Source organism: Maniola jurtina, chromosome 4, assembly GCF_905333055.1.
Source record: "Maniola jurtina chromosome 4, ilManJurt1.1, whole genome shotgun sequence".
NCBI classification, from domain to species: Eukaryota; Metazoa; Arthropoda; class Insecta; order Lepidoptera; family Nymphalidae; genus Maniola; species Maniola jurtina.
In genome coordinates, this window is record NC_060032.1 from 880,700 (window position 1) to 903,016 (window position 22,317).

At 36.1% G+C, this 22,317-nt stretch overlaps 1 protein-coding gene across 2 annotated transcripts in view; it reads right to left on the reverse strand.

Moving 5' to 3' along the window:
- LOC123864505 (neuroligin-4, Y-linked) overlaps positions 1 to 22,317 on the reverse strand; it is a 125,205-nt gene that overhangs the window by 7,141 nt on the left and 95,747 nt on the right. For both annotated transcript variants that reach the window (XM_045904989.1, XM_045904988.1), the window contains exons 5-9: positions 17,263 to 17,379; positions 15,577 to 15,702; positions 11,636 to 11,774; positions 10,711 to 10,923; positions 10,108 to 10,246 (exon numbers count right to left, since the gene is read on the reverse strand). In XM_045904989.1, coding sequence (XP_045760945.1) covers positions 10,108 to 10,246; positions 10,711 to 10,923; positions 11,636 to 11,774; positions 15,577 to 15,702; positions 17,263 to 17,379 — 734 coding nt within the window. The remainder of the gene's footprint in view (positions 1 to 10,107; positions 10,247 to 10,710; positions 10,924 to 11,635; positions 11,775 to 15,576; positions 15,703 to 17,262; positions 17,380 to 22,317) is intronic.

Below are 22,317 nucleotides of genomic sequence, written 5' to 3' on the forward strand. Positions count from 1 at the left end.
TCAGTAATAACTCTCTCTCTCTCTCTCTGAATCATATTGCTCATTGGTGACGATCGTGCTCCATTTTAAGTTTCCGTACCTCAAAAGGAAAAAACCGGCTAAGTGCGAGTCAGACTCGCGCACTAAGGGTTCCGTACTCGGGTATTTTTTCGACATTTTGCACGATAAATCAAAAACTATTATACATAAAAATAAATAAAAATCTGTTTTGGAATGTACAGGTAAAGCCCTTTCATATGCTACCCCGCTCGGTATAGTTATCTTACTTTAAAAATTGAATTTTAATTTTTTTTAAATGATGTAACCACAAATTCGCGGTTTTCAGATTAATTCCTGTATTTGTGCTATCTACCTGTCACGGGAAGCACCCTATAGATTTCTTGACAGACACGACGTTCAGACAGACAGACAGACAACGAAGTGATCCTATAAGGGTTCCGTTTTTCCTTATATGAGGTACGGAACCCTAAAAACGAAATTGACGCCATTGTTGTATACGAGCTTTGCCTATCTAAAGTTTTATAATATCATTGTCACAAGCTATGTAAAACAGGTGCCAATTTTGAGCGACGACATTAAAATTCAAGAAGACATATTTCAATTCCCACACTGTTCAAATACAAGCCAGTACAATTCAAGGAGTGATTTCTTTTTAAACTTTGAACGTTTCCCGATCCCAAATGTTGCTTTCATATCTTTTGAAATTCAGTGCCACATTGAAGTTGTATTAACTTCGGGGGTTATACAAAGGTTATAGAACATTCGAGATTTATGTTCTGTATCATAATGTGTTTGACTTGGATAAAGCGTTGGTAGAATATTTTGTGCTACAAATATTAGGTACAAAATCTGTTGGCTATGGAAGTTTTACTAAAACAGAACTCTCCATTCTTTATCGCAATTAATATTGTTTATTGAATTTTACGAATTCTTACTCACACAGTCATTTTTAGGGTTCCGTAACTCAAAAGGTAATACGGAACCCTTATAGAATCACTTTGTTGTCTGTCTGTCTGTCCGTCCGTCCGTCCGTCGTGTCTGTCAAGAAAACTTATAGGCTACTTCCCGTTGATCTAGAATGATGAAATTTTGCAGGAAGGTATGTTTTATAGCACAAGTAAAGGAGTAAATCTGAAAACAGCTGTGAATTTGTGGTTACTTTATTTAAAAAAAAAATTAAAATGTGTTATATTTTGCACCGGAATAAATAAAATATATTCATCGATTGATATTCAAGTATAAACACATACAAAATATGTTCATAGCATTAGATTATTAGGAAAGGTTCTGAAATTACGAATGAATGATAAATATTAAGTAAACCTGAATTCTGCGGGGCTCAATATTAAACTTTTAGGAATAGGGATGCCGGAAATTCCAAAGTATCGATATAATATTTTAAATCAATATCAACGTCTGCATATCCAACAAAAAACATTGATATACCTATCGGTAAGAATATTGGTAAGTATTCCTAAAATTCTAGTGTAGTGTCAATTGTGTGTGTGTGTCTTATGTTTTGCGCGTGGTGTGTTGTTTTTAGTGTGGTGTAAATTAATACTCAAATAAACAAAGACAAAGACACCATATGACATAGGTACCTCTCTACCGCTCTGTATACCAGCTGTTTAGGGCAGTGGAAACAACGGTAGTGCTATTGGAAAAAGTATCATTTTTCATATTTTCGATGCTTGATATTTAAATCGATATATCATAATATTATAATATCGATACATCAAAATATCATAATATTATATCATCCAAAAATATTGACATACATTTATCGATATATTTTCAACAAGCCTATTTGGGAATTATACGCTCCGATTTTCAAAGGTGGTATGAAAATGTGAGGTAACATTTTCATTTTATACACTATTCAAATAAAAGGCGGGACGATTTCGCGGAAAATATGGTCTCTTTTTGAATCTTTTGAGTTGCTGAAATGGCGTTGTCTTTGATCTTTTTCTAAATTACAAGGATTATTAACTTTGAGGATAAAAGCTTGTTAGGTATTTCTATAGAATAATGTCGTTATTTTTGCCAGTTTGTATTTCAAAGAAATGATACGTTTTTTGAAGAAACGATCGAGAAAATGTGCTATTTCGTTAATATTTAACTTCTTCGTAGAATAAGGAGGTTAAACTTCGCAACCTGTTAATAATTTAATTTAATAATAATTTCTACGGATCTCATCATTTCTGATTTGAAACTCCAAGCAGAGCTCTTCATCGCCCGCTTAGACATGATTATGAACATAATTACAGAAATAGATTTGAAGTAGAATGGAGTACCTATTACATCACACTAATATTATAAAGGCGAAAGATTGTGTATGTGTGTGTGTGTGTGTGTGTGTGTGTGTGTGTGTGTGTGTGTGTGTGTGTGTGTGTGTGTGTGTGTGTGTGTGTGTGTGTGTGTGTGTGTGTGTGTGTGTGTGTGTGTGTGTGTGTGTGTGTGTGTGTGTGTATGTTTGTTACTCCTTCACGCAAAAACTACTGGGCGGATTTGGCTGAAATTTGGAATGGAGATAGATAATATCCTGGATTAGCACATAGGCTACTTTTTATCCCGGAAAATCAAAGAGTTCCTACGGGATTTTGAAAAACCTAAATCCACGCGGGCGAAGTCGCGGGCATCGGCTAGTAAAAAATACGCCTTAAATTGAAAATCTTCTTTCTTAAAATCAGTTGTTTAAAATACACCATTCACATTCTATGATAAAATCTAGGTCAGAAAAATAATAAGACGCCAGTAAATACCGCGAAGTAGGAAGCTCACGGATGAAGACGGCATTTTGGCTTTATCAGCATTTTCTATCTAAAGAGGAAATCAGCATGGCGTTAGAGATTTATGTTTTGTGACTAATAGCGCGATCGATTTGCGAAAGCTACGCTGGGGAAACAACATTTTAGTACTAAAATATTGCTAGCAGGCCATTTGTCAAGCGGTGGGACCGTGTTTGCCGGGAAATATCTTGATTCAAAGTAACGATTTGAACTGCGAACCCAACTGAGAACGTTGCTTGAATTTAAATCACTCTGGCTGCCTTCCCACCAGAAATGTGCTAAGCGAGGGATGTTTATAATTTAACCAATAAAATCGTTTGATTTCATATTTTCATCCTAACTAACCTGGAAGGGGTATGGTACATTTTTAGGGTTCCGTACCTCAAAAGGAAACCCTTATAGGACACTTTGTTGTCTGTCTGTCTGTCTGCCTGTCTGACTCGCACTTGGCCGGTTTTATCAAACTTAAATACCCCTTTGGTTTCTACACGTCATCGTATTGGAAGGCTTAATTGCTTGGCGGCACGGCTTTGGCAGTAGGGCGGTAACTAGTCGTACTGGAACGCTTAATCGCTTGGCGGTACGGCTTTGCCAGTAAGGTGGTAGCTAGGCACGGCCAAAGCCACCCACCAGACTAGACCTAAAATTTGGAAATTATAAAATTCTAAACCCCTGTCAGGAATCGAATCCGGGACCTCCCACTTATAAGACCAAAACGCTTACGCCAAAATCTTCGGTGGAGAGGCAGCTTTATACAACTTAAGTAAAAGTATTACGCAGTTCAAGCAGCTTCCTAATCACGAGTATATTAAATTGACTTTGGAAAGAAAAACAACGAAAGTCAGCATCAATATTGAGATAAAACAAACTTAGGAACTAACAAGTAGTAAGAGGAACAAAGTATCTGCATAAGTTTACACAAATTATACAGTTCAGAAAGAAAGGATCATTGTTATTAGTCCTGATAAACCACAGTCTGTAATGTTTCTAGTCGAATCTGTTTAGATAGTAACTTACAACACCTTAAAGAGAAATTACACATTTGCGCAACGGATCAGCCTAGCTGTCCAGCGTGGAAATGCAGCCATTATTCTTGGCACCATTCCACACGGACATGATTTGTATAGTAATAATTAGATAAGACTAGCTTTAAGTTTTATTGTATTATTTTCAGTAAATGTTATCATCTTTCACAAGTTAATCGTAGCTACAGTAGAAACAAATTTCTCCAAAGGTCATGGCGATAGGTATAACAATAAATACCAACATATTGATTCTTTTATAAGTACGGGGGGGCTTGCATTTGAAATCAGGAAATGTATCTAATTCGTTTCCTGACTGCAGCTGCAAACTTTACCTACCTACTCTAGTAATAAAATGATGAGATATTTTCTATAGCGGAAGTTAATGTGACTAGAATGTGTGTGGTAGATGCTTTTGACGATTCAAAAGAACTTGTAAAAGTCTAATTGAATAAAAATATTTTGAATTTTGAATTTTGAGAATACATTAGTACATACACATTATACCTACTGTATTAAAATAACAAGTACTGAAAACAACGTTTATAAAAAAGTTTGTAAGCTGTGACCAAAACAAACGAACATTTTCCGGGATTCTCTTTCAAGCTTTATTGTAATGTTCTAGATCGGAAAAGAAATATTTCATACTAGCTGATGTCCGCGACTCCGTTCGCGTGTATGTAGGTTTTTTAAAAATCTCGTGGAAACTCTTTGATTTTCCGGGATAAGGTATAATCTATCGCCATTCTAAATTTCAACCCAATCTGTCCAGTAGTTTTTGCGTGAAGGAGTAACAAACATACACACACACACACACACATACACACAAACTTTCACCTTTATAATATTAGTGTGAAGCGTGATAATATTAGTGTGAAGTGTGACACCCAAAATATGATGTTCATAATTATGTACGGAGCTCTAAAAAGCCAGGGCCAACTCGCACTTGACCGTTTTTATGTATTTTGTAAACTTGCAGAGATGCTAAGTTTTGAACTTGTTATGTCGATAGGACATGAAGTTTAACTATTTAGTTAATTGCGATTCCCTTAAGGTATATTTACCGTAAACTCTAAGTTAACTAGTTTCCTAGAATTTGCCTCGTTTCAACTGATTCGCTCCAGTATCTACTATCTCGTTACCCGTGTCTAACAAAGTGGCTAACTTGAGACTTTAGTATTAATAGCTTACTTTTACAGATTCGTAAAGGCTTGTTCAGTATTAAAGTTAAGTTAAACATTATGAGTATTGCATATTTTGTGTCTTTTTTATCCCCCGACCCAAAAAGCGGGGTGTTATAAGTTTGACGTGTGTATCTGTGTATCTGACTGTGGCAGCTTAGCTTCTAAACGAATGAACCGATTTTAATTTTTTTTTTTTTTCGAAAGGTGCGATCGAGTGTTCTTAGCTATAATCGAAGAAAATCGGTTCAGCCGTTTGAAAGTTATCAGCTCTTTTCTAGTTTTCTTATATTGGTTTTTATGTCGGGGTTTTTAAATTTTGAGTTATTGACGTCTCATCCTGTAACTGGTATTTGATAAAGCTCGCCATATACCTAACTAGCTGATGCCCGCGACTTCGTTCGCGTGGATGTTGTTTTTTAAAAATCCCGTGGGAACTCTTTGATTTTCCGGGATAAAAAGTAGCCTATGTGCTAATCCAGAGTATAATCTATCTCCATTCTAAATTTCAGCCCAATCCGTCCAGTAGTTTTTGCGTGAAAGAGTAACAAACATACACACACACATACAAACTTTCGCCTTTATAATATTAGTGTGATTATTCATGAAAAAATCTGGGTAACTTATTCATCAAAGAGCTTGGTAGTTACTTAATAAACAAGTAGGTATACAAAGATACGAGTACATGTTTGACGAACCAAATTTAAACATCTGGATAGCAATGTTCAATGTCGCGTCTACACATTCGAATTTGCTTGACTGAACGTTAAGAGAGCTTTATTTGTAGTGTGCTCCAAATATACGTAATGAAATATTCTAAATACGCTCTAGGAACGAATGTCTGTGGTTTGCCAGATTTTCGTTAAAATAATCACTTTCAAAGTACCACGGTCTCAACAATTTAATAACATACAAATCCTTAAGCCCGTATAACTATCAAACTAACAATTTTTACGGAAATCTGGCAAACGACAGATAAAGATATTAGTTTTTAGAATGTTTCTATAAAATTATATCGAGTTTAATTGATTGATAGTCAAATGAGTACCAAATTACTTTTGTATGGAGCGATTGATGGAGGGAACGCCCTCACAGGTCAAGACAACAATTATGGAACTTGTAATAAAACTTAAAACTCAATTAGAAGTTTGACCTGATACAGCTTATACAGGAGAAGATAAAAGTCAAACATCGACCTGACCGTAGACGAACAGGGCCTTTGCCAGTGGTTCAACATGGGTCCGGGATCCCTGTTTAGGGCAGCGGTGAACAAAATCCTGCCTACCTCCGATAGGAGATGACACTAGCAGAAGAAAAAGAAGAATAAAACTTAATGATAAATTGTAATTATACAAACAAAGAAAGTAACATACAAGTGTAAATTAAAAATTTATAACACCCCCGACGATCCAAAGTATTTGAGTTTTCCAAAACATCATTTTCAAATAAATAATTATGTATTTAGGCAACGTCCATCTTGACAGCTTGACATTTGTCTATTGACATAATATTATGAACATAACGGTTATCTAACCTTCTTTTCTACAAGAAAACTAGAAAAGAGCTGATAACTCTTAAACGGCTGAACCAATTTTTTTAGATTATAGCTAAGAACACTCTCGATCAAGCCACCTTTCAAACAAAAAAAACTAAATTAAAATCGGTTCATTCGTTTAGGCGCTACGATGCCACAGACAGATACACAGATACACAGATACACAGATACACAGATACACACGTCAAACTTATAACACCCCTCTTTTTGGGTCGGGGGTTAAAAATACAAAATGATAACAAAAGCATTAAATGATTTTGAATAGCAATAGGGTCATTCAATGCTCTCAGAGTATTTCAGTGACTCCAGAATCAAAGTCGTCCGTCATTCAGTGGATTCCATTGACCATTGTTTAAAAGCGCGTTGAATGATGCCAATGAATGCGGTATGGATGCCATAGCTCGAACAGTATAGTTACTCTGCTTAAAGTATTGAGACGCAGAAGAAAACGATTTTCAAGTTAGCCCACTAACATCTTTGTTAGTAGGTACCATATGAGTTCGGGCCTTTTCGTTGGCACGACACAATATAGTGTACACACTGTTTAAGTTAGATTTTAAGGCGTTATTCTTGTAAATGTTTACTGTGTTTAATATGTGTTGGGTCAGAAAATAAATCTTATTCTATTCTATATTCACTACACCAGGTGAGATCACAGTCAAGGGCTAACTTGTCATACAAGAAAAACGATTTAATTTGCTTGATAGAACTTAGAGTTAAGTTTGCACGATAGTGGAAACATTTTATTCCTTTAATGTAAAGTACAAACAATATGAATAGAATTGTAATCCTTTAATGTAAAGTACCTACTCATATGAATAGAACTTCTCTTTGATGATGATAGCTGAACAAACTTTAATGAAATGGAAACGTTGAAACTTAAACTGAGCGCTATCAAATGAATTAAGTTCAACTTAGTTACATTGCTACAAAAAACATAAATTACAGCTATTAATGAAAATATTATCACTGTTTCAAATTACTAACGACTCGTCCCGGTTTCGCACGGATAGCTCAAGAAACTATTCCTCTATAAATTGTTTTCGTATAACTAACCCAAATTCGCAATAAAGAAAATTGAATTGAATTGAATTGAACTTTAATTATTTATTGTATTGTATAGAAGTAAATGTTACTTTGCGGAAGTCCATAATAACCAAGGAATCAAAAGCTTAATTTGCCATAATCCGCTGAAAAGGCAAATCTGTATGGTACAACATACAACATGTGACATGTACCACCCGCCCTCCCACTGCTTAGCATGCAAGAAAAGCCAGTCATCAAGCAAACTCAAAGTACTACCACGCAACACCACACAAATCCACCAGAACACGCTCAATTGCAATTGTGCATTGTAAGATGTATCTCCCGAGAATGCTCTGGTGTTGAAGTGAAATGTACGTCGAATGTGAAAGGAGGGGAAGACAATCTAAGAAATATCTGGAACCCGTGAATTTGTGGTTACATCACAAAAAAATTAATAAGTGTTATTCCTTGTACCATGATGCGGAACCTTTAATATGGTCAGATACTTGACCGATTATTTTTTATAGTTTATCTCACTAATGTCGTACCAAATCTGCAAACGTCTCCAGTGTGGAATGGTCTTTGTACCTAGCTACTCAAGTTATTAGCTTTGAACGAAGCGGTTCATCGTCTAACTTTGGTGGCGAGTTAAGAAGTTTTAATGTGCTCTAGTGGTTACTTGATGGTGCCACGGGCATGTTAACTACCTACTGGTTTGTTAATAGATTTTTAACTACCATTGATTTGTGGAAGTAGGTAGCTACTTTATAAAATCTGAGTGCACCTACACAAATCATAGTTGACTATTGAAAAAAAGATGAAAAAGATGTGATTTTTTCCTTTACTTGTGCTATGAGACCTACCTACCTGCCAAATCTCATGATTCTAGGTCAACGGGAACAACCCTTTAGGTTTTCTTGACAGACACGACAAACAAACAGATGGACAGACAGGCAGACAACAAAAAGAAGTTTTGAAAAGTTTCGAACGGGTTCTTCTCGGTAACTCAAAATATTTGACTCAAAAGCACTCGTAAAAGTTTATGTATTATATTATATATTATATTATGTGAGTAAAAAATCTTTGTACTTTATTGTTTTAACATATTAATCAACAAATAATTTGGCTGTAATGTACCTACCTGGCTAAATATAGGAAGAAAGGAAAGGTATAGGTAATATTAAGATAAATGTAGATAGAGTTATGAAAATAAATATAGATAATAATATAGGAAAATAAAAATTGATGGTTCGAAATACAGCTATGCTTCATGCTAGAAATTCCAAAAGTAGGAAGTTTATATCATTTACTATTCTGGCAACCTTTAACGAAAGTTTTATCACTTGAGTTGTATTATGAATAGACAACAAAGAAATTCAGCAGATTATGCCTCTTGGCAAGCTCGACAAGAGAATTATGTTAACGGGCCAAGTTCTGTCGCAAATTTTGTAAAAGGCATCTTAGATATGCTACGTTGGGCCTCCATCACGGACGGTATTGAATTTGGCAAGTCCTCGTTTTTCTATAGAAACCTTGTCGTATTTAATGAGAGTTTCAAAAAGTTGTACGTAACAATGACAGTCTGTTGGAAATTTCGTTTCTTTTGGGCGAGAGTTTTTTTTGGGACGGTGTCTTATAAATTAATTTGAAGGGATGTTTAAACTTTATAAAGGTACCTATTCCAAGAAAAGAAAATTGATTGTCTATCGTAGATATTGCGGTTGATTAGTTAAATTTTGTGTTTTAGATAAAAAAGTGAGTCTAAGCTGGTTTATAGACCATAAAATGTTTTATTATTTGTCTTGCTGATATTTCAATATTGTTGTTTTTGTAGAATATTTTTTAAGTACATCAAGTGATTGATAGATCAAATTCGAATTCAATTTAGCCGCCATACATAGCTCAAATGATTAATTATTATTATTATCAAGTTGAAGTGGCAATAAGCAGGTCATGTCTATTGCAGAATCGACGGCCAATGGGAAAGACGAGACAACCTCAGCTCTGGACCGATGATTTGAAGAAGGTGGCTGGAAGCGGATGGATGAGGAAGACCGAGGACTGTACTGGGTAGGGCACTTTTGAAAATGCCTGTCATCTCCAGCGGTGGACGCATATAGGTTGCTGGATTAGATTGACAGTTGATACACATATTTTAAAGATTATAAAATTTTAGGCCGCAGCGCTGTCCGAGCTGAATCGTACTTTATTAATTACTAAGATAGGTTTTTAAAGATCCTGTGGGAACTGTTTGATTTTCCGGGATAAAAAGTAGCCTATGTCCGTCCTCGGGATATAAGATAACCCTGTACCAAACGTTAGAATCGGTTAAACTGTTGGGCCGTGAAAGGTAGCAAACAGACAGATAGACAGACACACGTAACAAAAGTCGCTATTTATTTCCCCGTCTTTGCGAAGTGATCCTTCTGTATTTGGAAAGTACTATTAGATTTTTTAAGCTATAACACATATATTTATAGTGATGACTAATAGATATATATAGCATATATTTATAGTGATGACTAATAGATTACCTGAGGGTAGTCGCCGTATTTGGTCTGGTAGTCGAACACGTAGAGGTAGGAGTTCCTTCTCAATGCAGAATGTGTGTCGGCCGTCAAAACCGTCGGCGCTACCACTTGCGCGTCACTTAGTGCTTCTAGAGTTTCGTCCCTGTACAGAAGATACTAGTCAATACCAAAAGAGTCAAGGAAGAGAAAAAAGAGAAACTGGGAGAAAACTTATGCAACTTGACGATAGAAGCACTCCTTAAAAATGCTGAGTTTAATTAAGCTAAAATTCATAGGGAATGTTTAAAAAAAACGAATATTAGCTATGCTATAATCATGACTAATACTCCCCTTTCGCCTCCAATTAAGCGTAAAGCTTGTGCCAGGAGTGGGTACGACAATAGTGCAACGGGTGGGGTTTGAACCGCAGACCTTTCGGAATTCAGCCCGCTCCTCAACAGTTGAGCTATCGAGGCTCAAAGGGTTTAATTAAGGTCAAACATTTAAGTAGGCAAAATTATAATACGCGTATTTAAATATCTCGATTTTATATATCAAAATGCTTTTATTATGATGGATAACGAAGCTGATATAAAACCCCCTGTTCAAAAGTTTCCTACAATTCACCTTATATTGATAGGATGCTGGACGGGTCTCTCCCAGTCCGTGTACTCATTTATGATTGTAGCGAGGATCTCTGACAGGTGGTAGCTGTACGTGTTCCGTACGAAGGACTTGAGGATCTTCGATCTTCTGTCAGCTTCTATCCCGTATTGGACATCGTCTCCGCTGAACGCGAAGTAGGCTTCTGCCTTCGTTACCCCTAGCATTACATCGTACCTGTTTTGGAAGAAGTTTCTAGATTAGTAACTGGCGTTCCCTCTTCTCTTCCCTTCTCCCTACTTCTATTCCCCTGATTCTATTGTAAGAATGAGATGTTTCTTAGATATTATAAATGATCATGTCTATCTACAGATAGTTTTAATAATATACCTAAGCATTTTATGAAATAACATTATGCTTAATTAGTTTTGCACGCCATTGTATGGTATTAGCTATAAGACACAACGTTTTCTATCATCCGTATGCACACCTAAATTACCCGAATTCACCTACAGATGGGTAAAATTATTTTGGGCACAATTTGTTTTAATTTTACATAGAAAAATTAACATCTTCCTTCTGCTAGTTACTTATGCGTTCCCGAATCGTTAGTCCGGTTAATTTGAAATTTCGTACGGTTGCTTTTGAGACTTGCGGGAGATTTGTAAATGATGCCATCAACGTAATATCTAGGTTACACACGAGTCGTATTGCAACATTATGTCAGGCATTGGCTACTATTTATATAAGATACGTGCATACAGGCAGCAGATGGTGAATCTAGACTTCATGTTTTTCTTTCACTCAAGAGCTATTTTCTCAGCAAATAAACGAAGGAACCTATGTTAGTTCACTGTTTATATTGTTGTTTGAAGCAACCTAGTTCGAAGCTATAAGCTGCTTTAATTTCCCAACTATAAGACTTTAAGTAACAACACAAGCTACTTACTTAGTCAGCTGCGCAACTGCGCTTTTCCGCATGAGCACGGCGTTGATGATGTTTACAGCTGTGGCTCCCTTACCCAGCGGAGCACGGGCTACTTGCCACTCGTAGCCTGGCTCCGGATTGATGAGCATGTCCCCAGTATCTAAACAACAAGAACAATAAAATCAGTCAAGTGCGAATCGGACTCACACAACGACGAATATTTGTTCTTATAGAGGCAATAGAAATAAATTTTCTGTGAAAATTTCAACTCTCTACCTACTCACAAGATACCCGCTGACAGACAGACAGACGGACGGACGGTCAGTGAATCGATGGTCAGTGCAGGTTTAGTGATAGAGTCCCGTTGGCATCTTTGCATATGCAGGTCAAGTACATTATGCTTTTGGCACCAGAACTATTTTAATGGGCTATCCAAATCAACATACGACTGACTGAAGATGAAAGTTACATAAGCTACTTTTTATCCGAAAAATCAAGGAATTCCTTTTTAAAACCTGTAAAACGTAAAGAAAATAACATAAAATTAAAAAAAAAATTCGCTTACTAAATTTATTTAAGTTTTCATGGAAAAAGATACATTTAAATCTAAGAGGAAATACTTGTAAAGGGTAAAAAACTCGCTTTATTATTTAATAACAAATCATATTCGGGGATCATTAATAATTTAAGTGTTCACGAGAATCTAATAAAACATGTCACGGTAATCATGAACAGAATAGCTAAGACGAAAATGGGATTCATACAAGACTTTCGAGGAAAATAATTGCTTTGGAAGGTAAAAAAGACAACTTAAGTAGAAAATCAAAAGAATTCCATCCCGGGAACAGGTAAAACGACGACGACAAAAGGGGACGAGATGAAAAAACTTCTCAGAACGTTTTAATAAATAATCCCGGCTTGTCAGTTAAGAAATTTAGTGATCAGCATCAATAAATAAAAGGAAATGAAATAAATTTATTATTATGATACTGGAATTTATAGTCAAGATAGATCTTTGTGTTTCTTTTTTAACCCCCGACCCAAAAAGAGGGGTGTTATAAGTTTGACGTGTGTATCTGTGTATCTGTCTGTGGCATCGTAGCGCCTAAACGAATGAACCGATTTTAATTTACTTTTTTTTGTTTGAAAGGTGGCTTGATAGAGAGTGTTCTTAGCTATAATCCAAAAAAATTGGTTCAGCCGTTTGAAAGTTATCAGCTCTTTTCTAGTTTTCTTGTAGAAAAGAAGGTTAGATAACCCTTAGGTTCATAATATTCAAGTGTCGATTGACAAATGTCAAGCTGTCAAGATGGACGTTGCCTAGATATACATAATTATTTATTTGAAAATGATTTGTCGGGGGTGTCGGAAATTTTTAATTTACACTTGTCAACAATTTACCTATTCTGTCAGTTTACCCCTTTTACAAAAGGTACCTAAGTAGGCCACTTGTTTTCAAGACCGTATTTACTCCTTTACAAAAGATTACCCACTTGATACGATCTCCTAAAGATCGTCTGGGTGTGTATAAGATATAATCAATAGCATGTGGTTCTTATTAAGGGTTAAACTAAGTAACGAACTGGTAGTCCATTCTAAAATGGTGGTTCATGCTCATACAACTGCTTCCCAAGTTGTTTTAAAACTAAATGTTCTTAAAACAACTTGCAAAGCAATCGTGTTCCAATTTATGTAATGTAGCTGATCCTACAACAAAATACACACCGAAATACATACAAATCTTTTCGACACAAAAATGCCTATAAAACTTTCGAAGACGTAATTGTCTTTGACGTTGTAAAAGGAACGAGGGCATAGGGGTCCTTTAAGACATGCCACAAATCACAATCACAATTTATTTTTATTTATTTTAGTTTTATTTTGGAGACACGCAGTATTAAAGAAAAACAACACACAAATAAAGCACACAAACCACAACTGTCTCCAAAGAAAAGTTCAGACCCATTGAACTTCAGATCATAGTGGCAAAAATATCACCCAGAGCAAAATTGTACGGAAATTCGCAGTTCGTATATATACGTACCGCAATTTACAGTACAATTTACATTCAACGGCTTAGAGAGCGAATAACTTCGTAAGACTCCGTGAAATTTCGACTAAGTATAGTTATAGAGGTGCAGATTTTTGCGATGCCTCGCAGTTCGATAAAAAAATGGCTAAGGGGGAACTAAATCTTTAGCACACTCTAAGAAATATATCCTGTGGTTCGTATGAACGGTCACTAATAAAAGCGTGAGCGTGAGTATACGAGTAAAATCAAAAGGATTCTTCGCAGAGATAGTAGACAATATTGAGAACACGGGGGATTGGGATGGGAAAACTTTGCGGGATAATTTAATAACGGAGCTTGGACGGGAGGTTTGCCCAACGGAAACTTCCGGGATGGCAATCCAAGAGTTGATGGAAGTCAAAAGTTTTAAAAGAAAATAGTAATATTATAGGTATAGCGCATAACTGAGTAGGCTTTTACGGTAGGTACGTACGGTACGGTACGGTAGGAACCTACTCACCTCAGGATACTGATAGGGTTTATGGGTCAACGCAGATGATGCAAAACGCGAAAAATAAATAGCAACTAGAATCTAGATATTAAGTGTACATTCAAAATAAACAACTGGCTTACCGTAGCTCAAGGAATCTTGGAATTTGGGGCCAGGAATATCGATTTTATATGTTTTGTTTAGTATCTACCCACTAAGATTCTAATATTAAACGATCGTTGTTTTGTTTACTTTAATCTGTTTAAGGACTTCTAAGTAATTATGTTATATTTTTCATTTTGTACCTACTCATATTCGGGCATAAGACTGGCTTCCAATAGCACAACGAATCCTAGTTTTCAGGCCGGGAATTTTGCGTGTAATTAGCTTGGTTTACTTAGGATTAACCTTGTAAATTGGTGGGCCTCATAACAGGGCATAGCCCACTAAACAAACACCTCTTTGTTATAGATGTTATCGACAGTCCTCTGTGCAGGGCCTGCATGGAGGTCGATGATACACCGACGCACGTGCTCCTGGAGTGCACGGGCGTGGCAGAACAACGAGAACGCCATCTGGCATACCCAACCTCACTTCATGAAGCCTTCGGCAACCTGGGCGGTCTACTCGGCTTCTGGAGCGAGCTTGGATGGCTGGAGTGAAGACTTCGGCGGGAAGCGGCAACTCACGCACAACAGACGGAAACGTTTAAGTGCGGAAACCAGCCCAGAGAGAAGAAAGAAAGAACCTTGTAAATTTTTACCAAATAAAGATTTATTATACGGGTGACCGTTTGTCAAAGTTACAGTAACCCTACAATCCTGCATTCAAGTTAAATTCAATCGGCAAATGTTGACAATATAAAGGGAGTACTGCAGTTCGTAGTGTGAATGTCCAGTAAGCAAACCGTGGCTAGAGGACAAACAGTGTTTTAGTTGGAGCAAATTCACAACTTGCACGGACAGACGGAGCGTGACGAGAATACTGCGATATACAAGATAGTTCCGAGTTCCCTAACACCAAGTTTGTTGTAAATGCCGAGGAATTATCTGGTATTGGGCAGGCTTTACCTGAATAGAATAGTTTAACTACAACATGGACTAAGTAATGAGTGTTTTTTTAAATGATCATGACCATAATCATGATCAACCTATCGCCAGCTCATTGTAAGATGTGATGATGCAGTGTAAGATGGAAGCGGGTTAACCTGGAAGAGCTATGGCAGTTTTCCTTTAGTTTCTACACGGCATCGTACCGGAACGCTAAGTCGCTTTGCGGCACGGCTTTGCCAGTAGGGTGGTAACTAGCCACGACCGAAGCTTTCCACCAAACCAGACCAGAAATTAAGAAATTCCAAACCTTTTCCAGGAATTGAACCCGGGACCTTCCACTGTTAAGAATACAGCAATTATCTATAAAAGGCCTATGGATACAAGCAGACTGATTGATTGATTGACTTACCAATCACAACTCCATCGACGCTGGGACCGAACGCGTAAGAAAAGTCTGGTGCTTGTACCGGTGCTGATAGAAGCGCTTCTAACGGACGCTCTCTTAAACATCGGAGCAATGCTGGAGGGGTGAGATCTGAGGACAAAGAAATAAAATTGAGTGAGAAAATTACAGATGCCCGTACCCCTGCCACATCCAAAGTCACAGTCTTATTGAAATTGGGTACTATTGTACACTTTCCGATTGCCAAACAATTTTGTAGTGGTGATAATTAATTACATTAACTTAAAACTAAAGCAAAGAGAGTTCCAAACGCGCCCAAGTCTGAGAAAAGCCCACAACAGACTCAGCCGGGTATTCTTCTTTTTTATCACCACTTTACAAATTACATACATTCCAAATTAGCCCGCTTCCATTTTAGACTGCATCCTTACTTACTACCATCAGTATAATAGAATAGAATATATCTTTATTCGAATATACTTTTACGAGTGCTTTTGTATCATCACAATAATTTGGTAGCTGTAGTCGCAGTCAAGGACTAACTGGTAACGGAATGAAAAAGTTTGCAAACTATATAAATATATTTATTTCATATTTTCAAAAAATGCTTTTTTTAATATACGTTTTAGCCTTTACTGCCATTTCATCATGGGCTAAGAGCCAGCGCGTGCCAGACCTTCGTCATTTTATAAAGTTTATCTGCGTATTGTCCCCAACACAGGGAGGAACGGTCAGGACTATGAAGTTTGGATCATGGTGGCTTTGGGAGTTAACAGGTAATGAAGGTGTAAAAAATGTAGTCTAAAGAATAAAGTCTAATTTTTACTCTTCGGAATAGTATTAGAAATCACGTATGCAAACTCTTAACATCGTTGGAACCCCCTGCCAGACACCCTTAAACTTTTAAACTTTTTGCGAGTCTAATTTAAGTATCTATGTCTATGGTTTGCCAGATTTCCGTTAAAATATTCATTTTAGTTTAAGCAAAGTTACATCGGGCTTGAGGATTCACAAACAAAATCTTCAATTTTCAATCGTAGGATAGAAAACTAGAAGTTTGATTGAAGTAGCTTGCAGTAGGTACTCCCCCGCTTTGAATGGAGCTTAAAGTTTGCAATGATATTTTATTGACAGGCTACATTGCATATTGTGATATTTTTCTAAGAATAAGGTCTTTTTGAAATTACCTACTATATTTCCATTTCCTTTCAATGCGCATTGAGGGGAAGTGGAACTATTGAAATAAAAACCGGCCAAGTGCGAGTCAGACTCGCGAACTGAGGGTTCCGTACTCAGGTATTTTTTCGACATTTTATAAAAATAAATTCGAATAAAAATAAATAAAAATTAGTTAATTCAATTTAGGTTTAAGTTTATTTTATAGGATTGTCAGTATTATTATACCTACCTAATTCTGAAATTATTATACTTATAAAAAACAGTTGTAGAATGTGCAGGTTATTGATTTCATATCCTGCTTGGTATATTATTATTAATCTTATTTACGTACAAAATAAACGACCATTTGTCGTTTATCTACAAAACTTCTACATCTCTACAATTATTTTGACATCATTGATTTAGAGTCTACTAAAATAAAATAAATGTATTTATTTACAATAGGTATGTCAGAACACTACTACCGGAACGAAAAGAAGATTCCACCGAGAAGAGCCAGCCAGTTCCACTTACCAGGCGAACAGTTGGCGTGAGTAGCGACCAACTCCGCGTACTTGTTGGGGTCAGCCACCAGCGACCAGGGGCTCAGACCTGACCCCGACATCAGGACGGCTCTGTGGAACAGCAGACCTGCAACAATACACAAATTATTGTATATAGACTAGCGCTTGGCTGCAATCAGACTCGCTAGCAAGTGTTGATGCAGCCTAAGATGGAGCGCGCTTGCCTAGAAGTTACCTATTCACTCTTGACTTGAAAGTACCCATATTATAGGTGGAAAGGAAAACTGATGCCGGAAGGGCGTTCCACATCCTGGCGGTTTGGATTTGAAAAGAGGAAGCAAATCGCTTCGTACGTGTTCGAGAAATTTCGACTACGTATGGATGCAGACCTTGACGATGCCTGGCAGTATTAATCCTACTAATATTATAAACGCCAAAGTTTGTATGTATGGATGTATGTTACACTAAGGTAGGTATAAAAACTAAGTGTGAGATGTGAAGAGGGGTATTCTGTCGTCACACCTCAACACAGTTTCTAGTAGTGCGGGATTATATTAGCTTTAGGTCATCATAAAGTGAAACTCTGCAACTAACATTGTTGCAGACGTTAGGTTAGGTTAAAATGTAAGAATCCTAGAATAAAAGTAAAATTCCATCTTTGTTTCCTTCAAAATCTGGCTGCCGCTTACGTAATTCGCCGGGTTGTTGTTTATGTATTTTTTTTAACCCCCGACCCAAAAAGAGGGGTGTTATAAGTTTGACGTGTGTATCTGTCTGTGGCATCGTAGCTCCTAAACTAATCAACCGATTTTAATTTAGTTTTTTTCGTTTGAAAGGTGGCTTGATTGAGAGTGTTCTTAGCTATAAATAATCCAAGAAAATCAGTTCAGCTGTTTGAAAGTTATCAGCTCTGTACCCTTCACTTGTCGGGGGTGTTATAAATTTTTAATTTACACTTGTAAATAAAAATAATAATGTGTAACAGCAGACATCTAACCCTGTAAAGAAATAATAACACGTCTCTTCGTTCAAATTGTTATTTTATTTGAATAGAAAATTATGTGATCCATTACTGCGCAATGTTATTTTATGACAAGCAAAAAACAAAAAATAATAACAAGGTATTTGTAAAAATAAAAACCGGCCAAGTGAGAGTCGGATTTGCACACGAAGGGTTCCACACCATCGTACAAGAAATAACAATTCTATTTGTGGCGTAACCACAAATTCATGGTTTTCGGATTTTTCTCTTTATTTGTCCTATAAAACATTGCTACTTGTAGATCTGCCAAATTTCATGATTCTAGGTCAACGGAAAATACCCCGTAGGTTTTGATTCCCTTGACGGGTCTTGACAAACACGACAGACAGACAAACAGACAACGAAGTGTTTCTATATGGGTTCCTTTTTCTTCTGGAGATACGTAACCCTACAAACAAGATATTTTCAATATTAAAAAATTCATGCGGGACTGTGTAGGTACACAAAAAAAAAAGATTTTTCAGCGAAGCACTACCTATTTTCGGATATCTAAACAATCTTCGAGTTTCATGAATAATTATGGCGGAAAAATTTAATAAAATCTCGCTCTTTCTCTCTCTCTGGGCTTTATTTTTTTATCAGAAGATATTCTTCGGGAGCTAAATTTAATCAACTGGTTCGTACTTCAGAAGGCTATAGACTGAACAATTCATTTATAAAGAACATTGATATACAAACCTACGTAGATACCTACTGTCTTACGTAAAAGAGTGTTTGAAAACTAACTGCAAAGAATAATTATTACCACCAAAGGGTATTAATTTCCTTATTAGGTATCTTTTTCTTTCAGCTTTGCACGAGTAAAATTTAAGCTAATGGCGCTACTGCTATAGCTTAATACATGTCAAGTTTGACTTCACCGTATTTTATTAAACTACTCAATGATGCGCACTTCATCTGCGTGGATTTAGTTTTTTTTATAAATGCCATAAAACCCTGGATTGCAAGCTATCTCTGTACCCGTTCTATCCCGTCTGTATCCGTTAGACGGATGGGTCGTAAAAAGATAACAGACAGACAAACACACTTAAGCATTACTTATTCGTAATAATCATAGTTTGTGAGTGCAATAAAACTGAGTGTCATTTATAATTTATTTTTATTTTATATACGTATTTAAATTGTAGTAGTTTAGTCTTAATTGGTCCTGTGGTTTTTGCGGGATGAACACGCAAAAACAATAAGCGCAAACGATAGCAAATTAATGTACGAGTATGTATCAAAAATAAATGCAGGATTTTAGTACGAGAAAAGTTAATTTACAAATTGCATGAATCAAACTCAACTGACAGACTGCAAAGGTTCCTTGTTTTATTTTACTATGGGTCTCTAAAATCAGAATTTGGAGCAACGTTTACTAAAGAAACTGTTTATCTTACTTTATTATATCTACGGCAAGGAATTCTAATTTGATTGATTTCGCTTTGAATATTGATGTTGTATTTGTAATAGGACTTCCAATGTTCAAATATACCTAAATCTACTGAAGTAAGGCGCAACGCACACCTACATAGTGGAATGACACTGTGGCGTAGTGTGTAGAGGCATTTATGATAACAATTCAAATTAACCATTTTATTATTTGACTTCTAAAAAGGAAGAAGTTCTCAAATCTCGGCTCACTACTGAGCACGGGTCTGCTCTCAGAATAAGACAAGTGTAAATTAAAAATTTATAACACCCCCGACAAGTTAAGGTTATAGTAACTAGAAAAGAGCTGATAACTTTCAAACGGCTGGATCGATTTTCTTGGATTATAGCTAAGAACACTCTCGATCAAGCCACCTTTGAAACAAAAAAAAACTAAATTAAAATCGGTTCATTAGTTTATAGGAGCTACGCCACAGACAGATACACAGATACACACGTCAAACTTATAATACCCCTCTTTTTAGGTTAAAAACGGTATCATTACCCATATTATTGTATTGCGAAAGTATATTTGTTTATTGGTTTGTCCTTCAATCACGTTGTACGTGTACCTACATGTTGTACGAGCAACGGATCAATGTGATTTTTTGCATGGATATAGTTAAAGACCAGGAGCGTATGTCACTCTCCATGTCTTTGCTTTGGCTACTTTTTATCACAGAAAATCAAAGAGCTCCCACGGGATTTTTAAAACCCTAAATCCATGCGGACAAAGTCGCGGGCATCAGCTAGTATAAATATATATCACTCCGACCATAAGCTTCAAAATTGCTTCAAAATGTAATTTCGTATAATAAATAATAGTATCAAACTGATTTGTAGAACCGCTGCAAATGGTCAAAATTTCTTGCTGAATTTCATTCATTAATGCCGCACATATTATGCAGCGGTTGGAAATTGTATCAAAATCGTTTATTTCAACTATCTCAGACAGCTTTATTTTCGTTCGTTCCAATTTGTATGAAGAACGAACGAAAATAAACACTGACTGTCTGAAAATTTAGTGCTATGAATGGGTTTACTAATATAGAAAGTAGAACCTTCTCTGTTGTCTTAAGGTAGAAATTACTTAAAAAAAAATTTACTCTGTAATCCACAAAAATGTATAAGTACAAGTACGTTAGAAGCATTTATGTAGAAGGAATCTTAGAAGTGGTGTGCCATACAAAAAAACCCAGCCAAGTACAAGTCAGACTCGCGCGCCGAGGGTTCCGTGAACGGGTATTTTTCCGACATTTTGCATGATAAATCAAAGACTTATTACATAAAAATAAATAAAAATATGATAATTTTAGTATCTACAGGTAAAGCCTTTTAATATGATATCCCACTTGGTGAAACAAAATTGAAAATACTAAATTATTTGTTGCTGAACACATTTTTTTTTGTGATGTAACCACAAATTCACGTTTTTCGGATTTTTTCCTTTACTTGCGCTATAAAATCTACCTATCTTCCAAGTTTTCCATGTTTTCTAAGTCCAATCTAGGTCAATGGAAGGTACCCTATAAGTTTTCTTGACAGATATGACAGACAGACGGACAGACAAACAGACAACACTACTATATTAACATATGCTATACCTGGTTAAAAACCTTCTGTTTACTAAGCTATTACAACTAAATTACACCGATCGCAAGCAATCCACTCTTCCATTGAGTTCTGTTCTCTTTCTCCGAAGATATTCATCAGATCTTCACCAAACTAAAATAAAACCATCTGGGAAATATGACCAACCCGAAACAAATAAAAAAATTCCAAACCGGTTCATATTTTTGGCAGATTAATCGCGTAACAAATATACAAAAGAAAAACAGGTTGGTTAAAAATAAGAATTGAAAACTGAAACCCTGTACGAACTATAAATGATACAGCAATTTGAGGTTTTATTAAAATAAACGATTTTTCGGTACAATGATTGTTTTAACAAAAACCGCACATCTCATATTTTAGCCAGATGCAGTGGTTTCATAAATCAAGTTAATAAATGTGTTTTGTTTCACGTGAAATTAAATTTTATGGACTATAATTAATTTTGTTATGGACTTTAGGGGATAGTAATATTACATGGGTTACAATCCCAGAATATATCGGAATGAAGTATGTACATATTATATAAGAAAAATATTCTTGAAGCGTGGCCTGTTGCAGACGCGTCTGGACCTATTATTAACCCCCGACCCAAAAAGAGGGGTGTTATAAGTTTGACGTGTGTATCTGTGTATCTGTCTGTGGCATCGTAGCTCCTAAACTAATGAACCGATTTTAATTTAGTTTTTGTTTGAAAGGTGGCTTGATCGAGAGTGTTCTTAGCTATAATCCAAGAAAATCGGTTCAGCGTGTGAAAGTTATCAGCTCTTTTCTAGTTACTGTAACCTTCACTAATTATCGGGGGTGTTATACATTTTGAATTTATACTTGTGAGACCTATGTCCAGCAGTTTGTATTTTTATGTGACTTTTGACACAACTTGTAGGTCATTAAAATGGTTAAATTCAGCCCGAATCGTCCAGTAGGTAGTTTGAGCCGTGCATTGATAAATCATTTAGACAGTCAATCAGCTTTTCTATTTATATTTATATACAAGCGTTC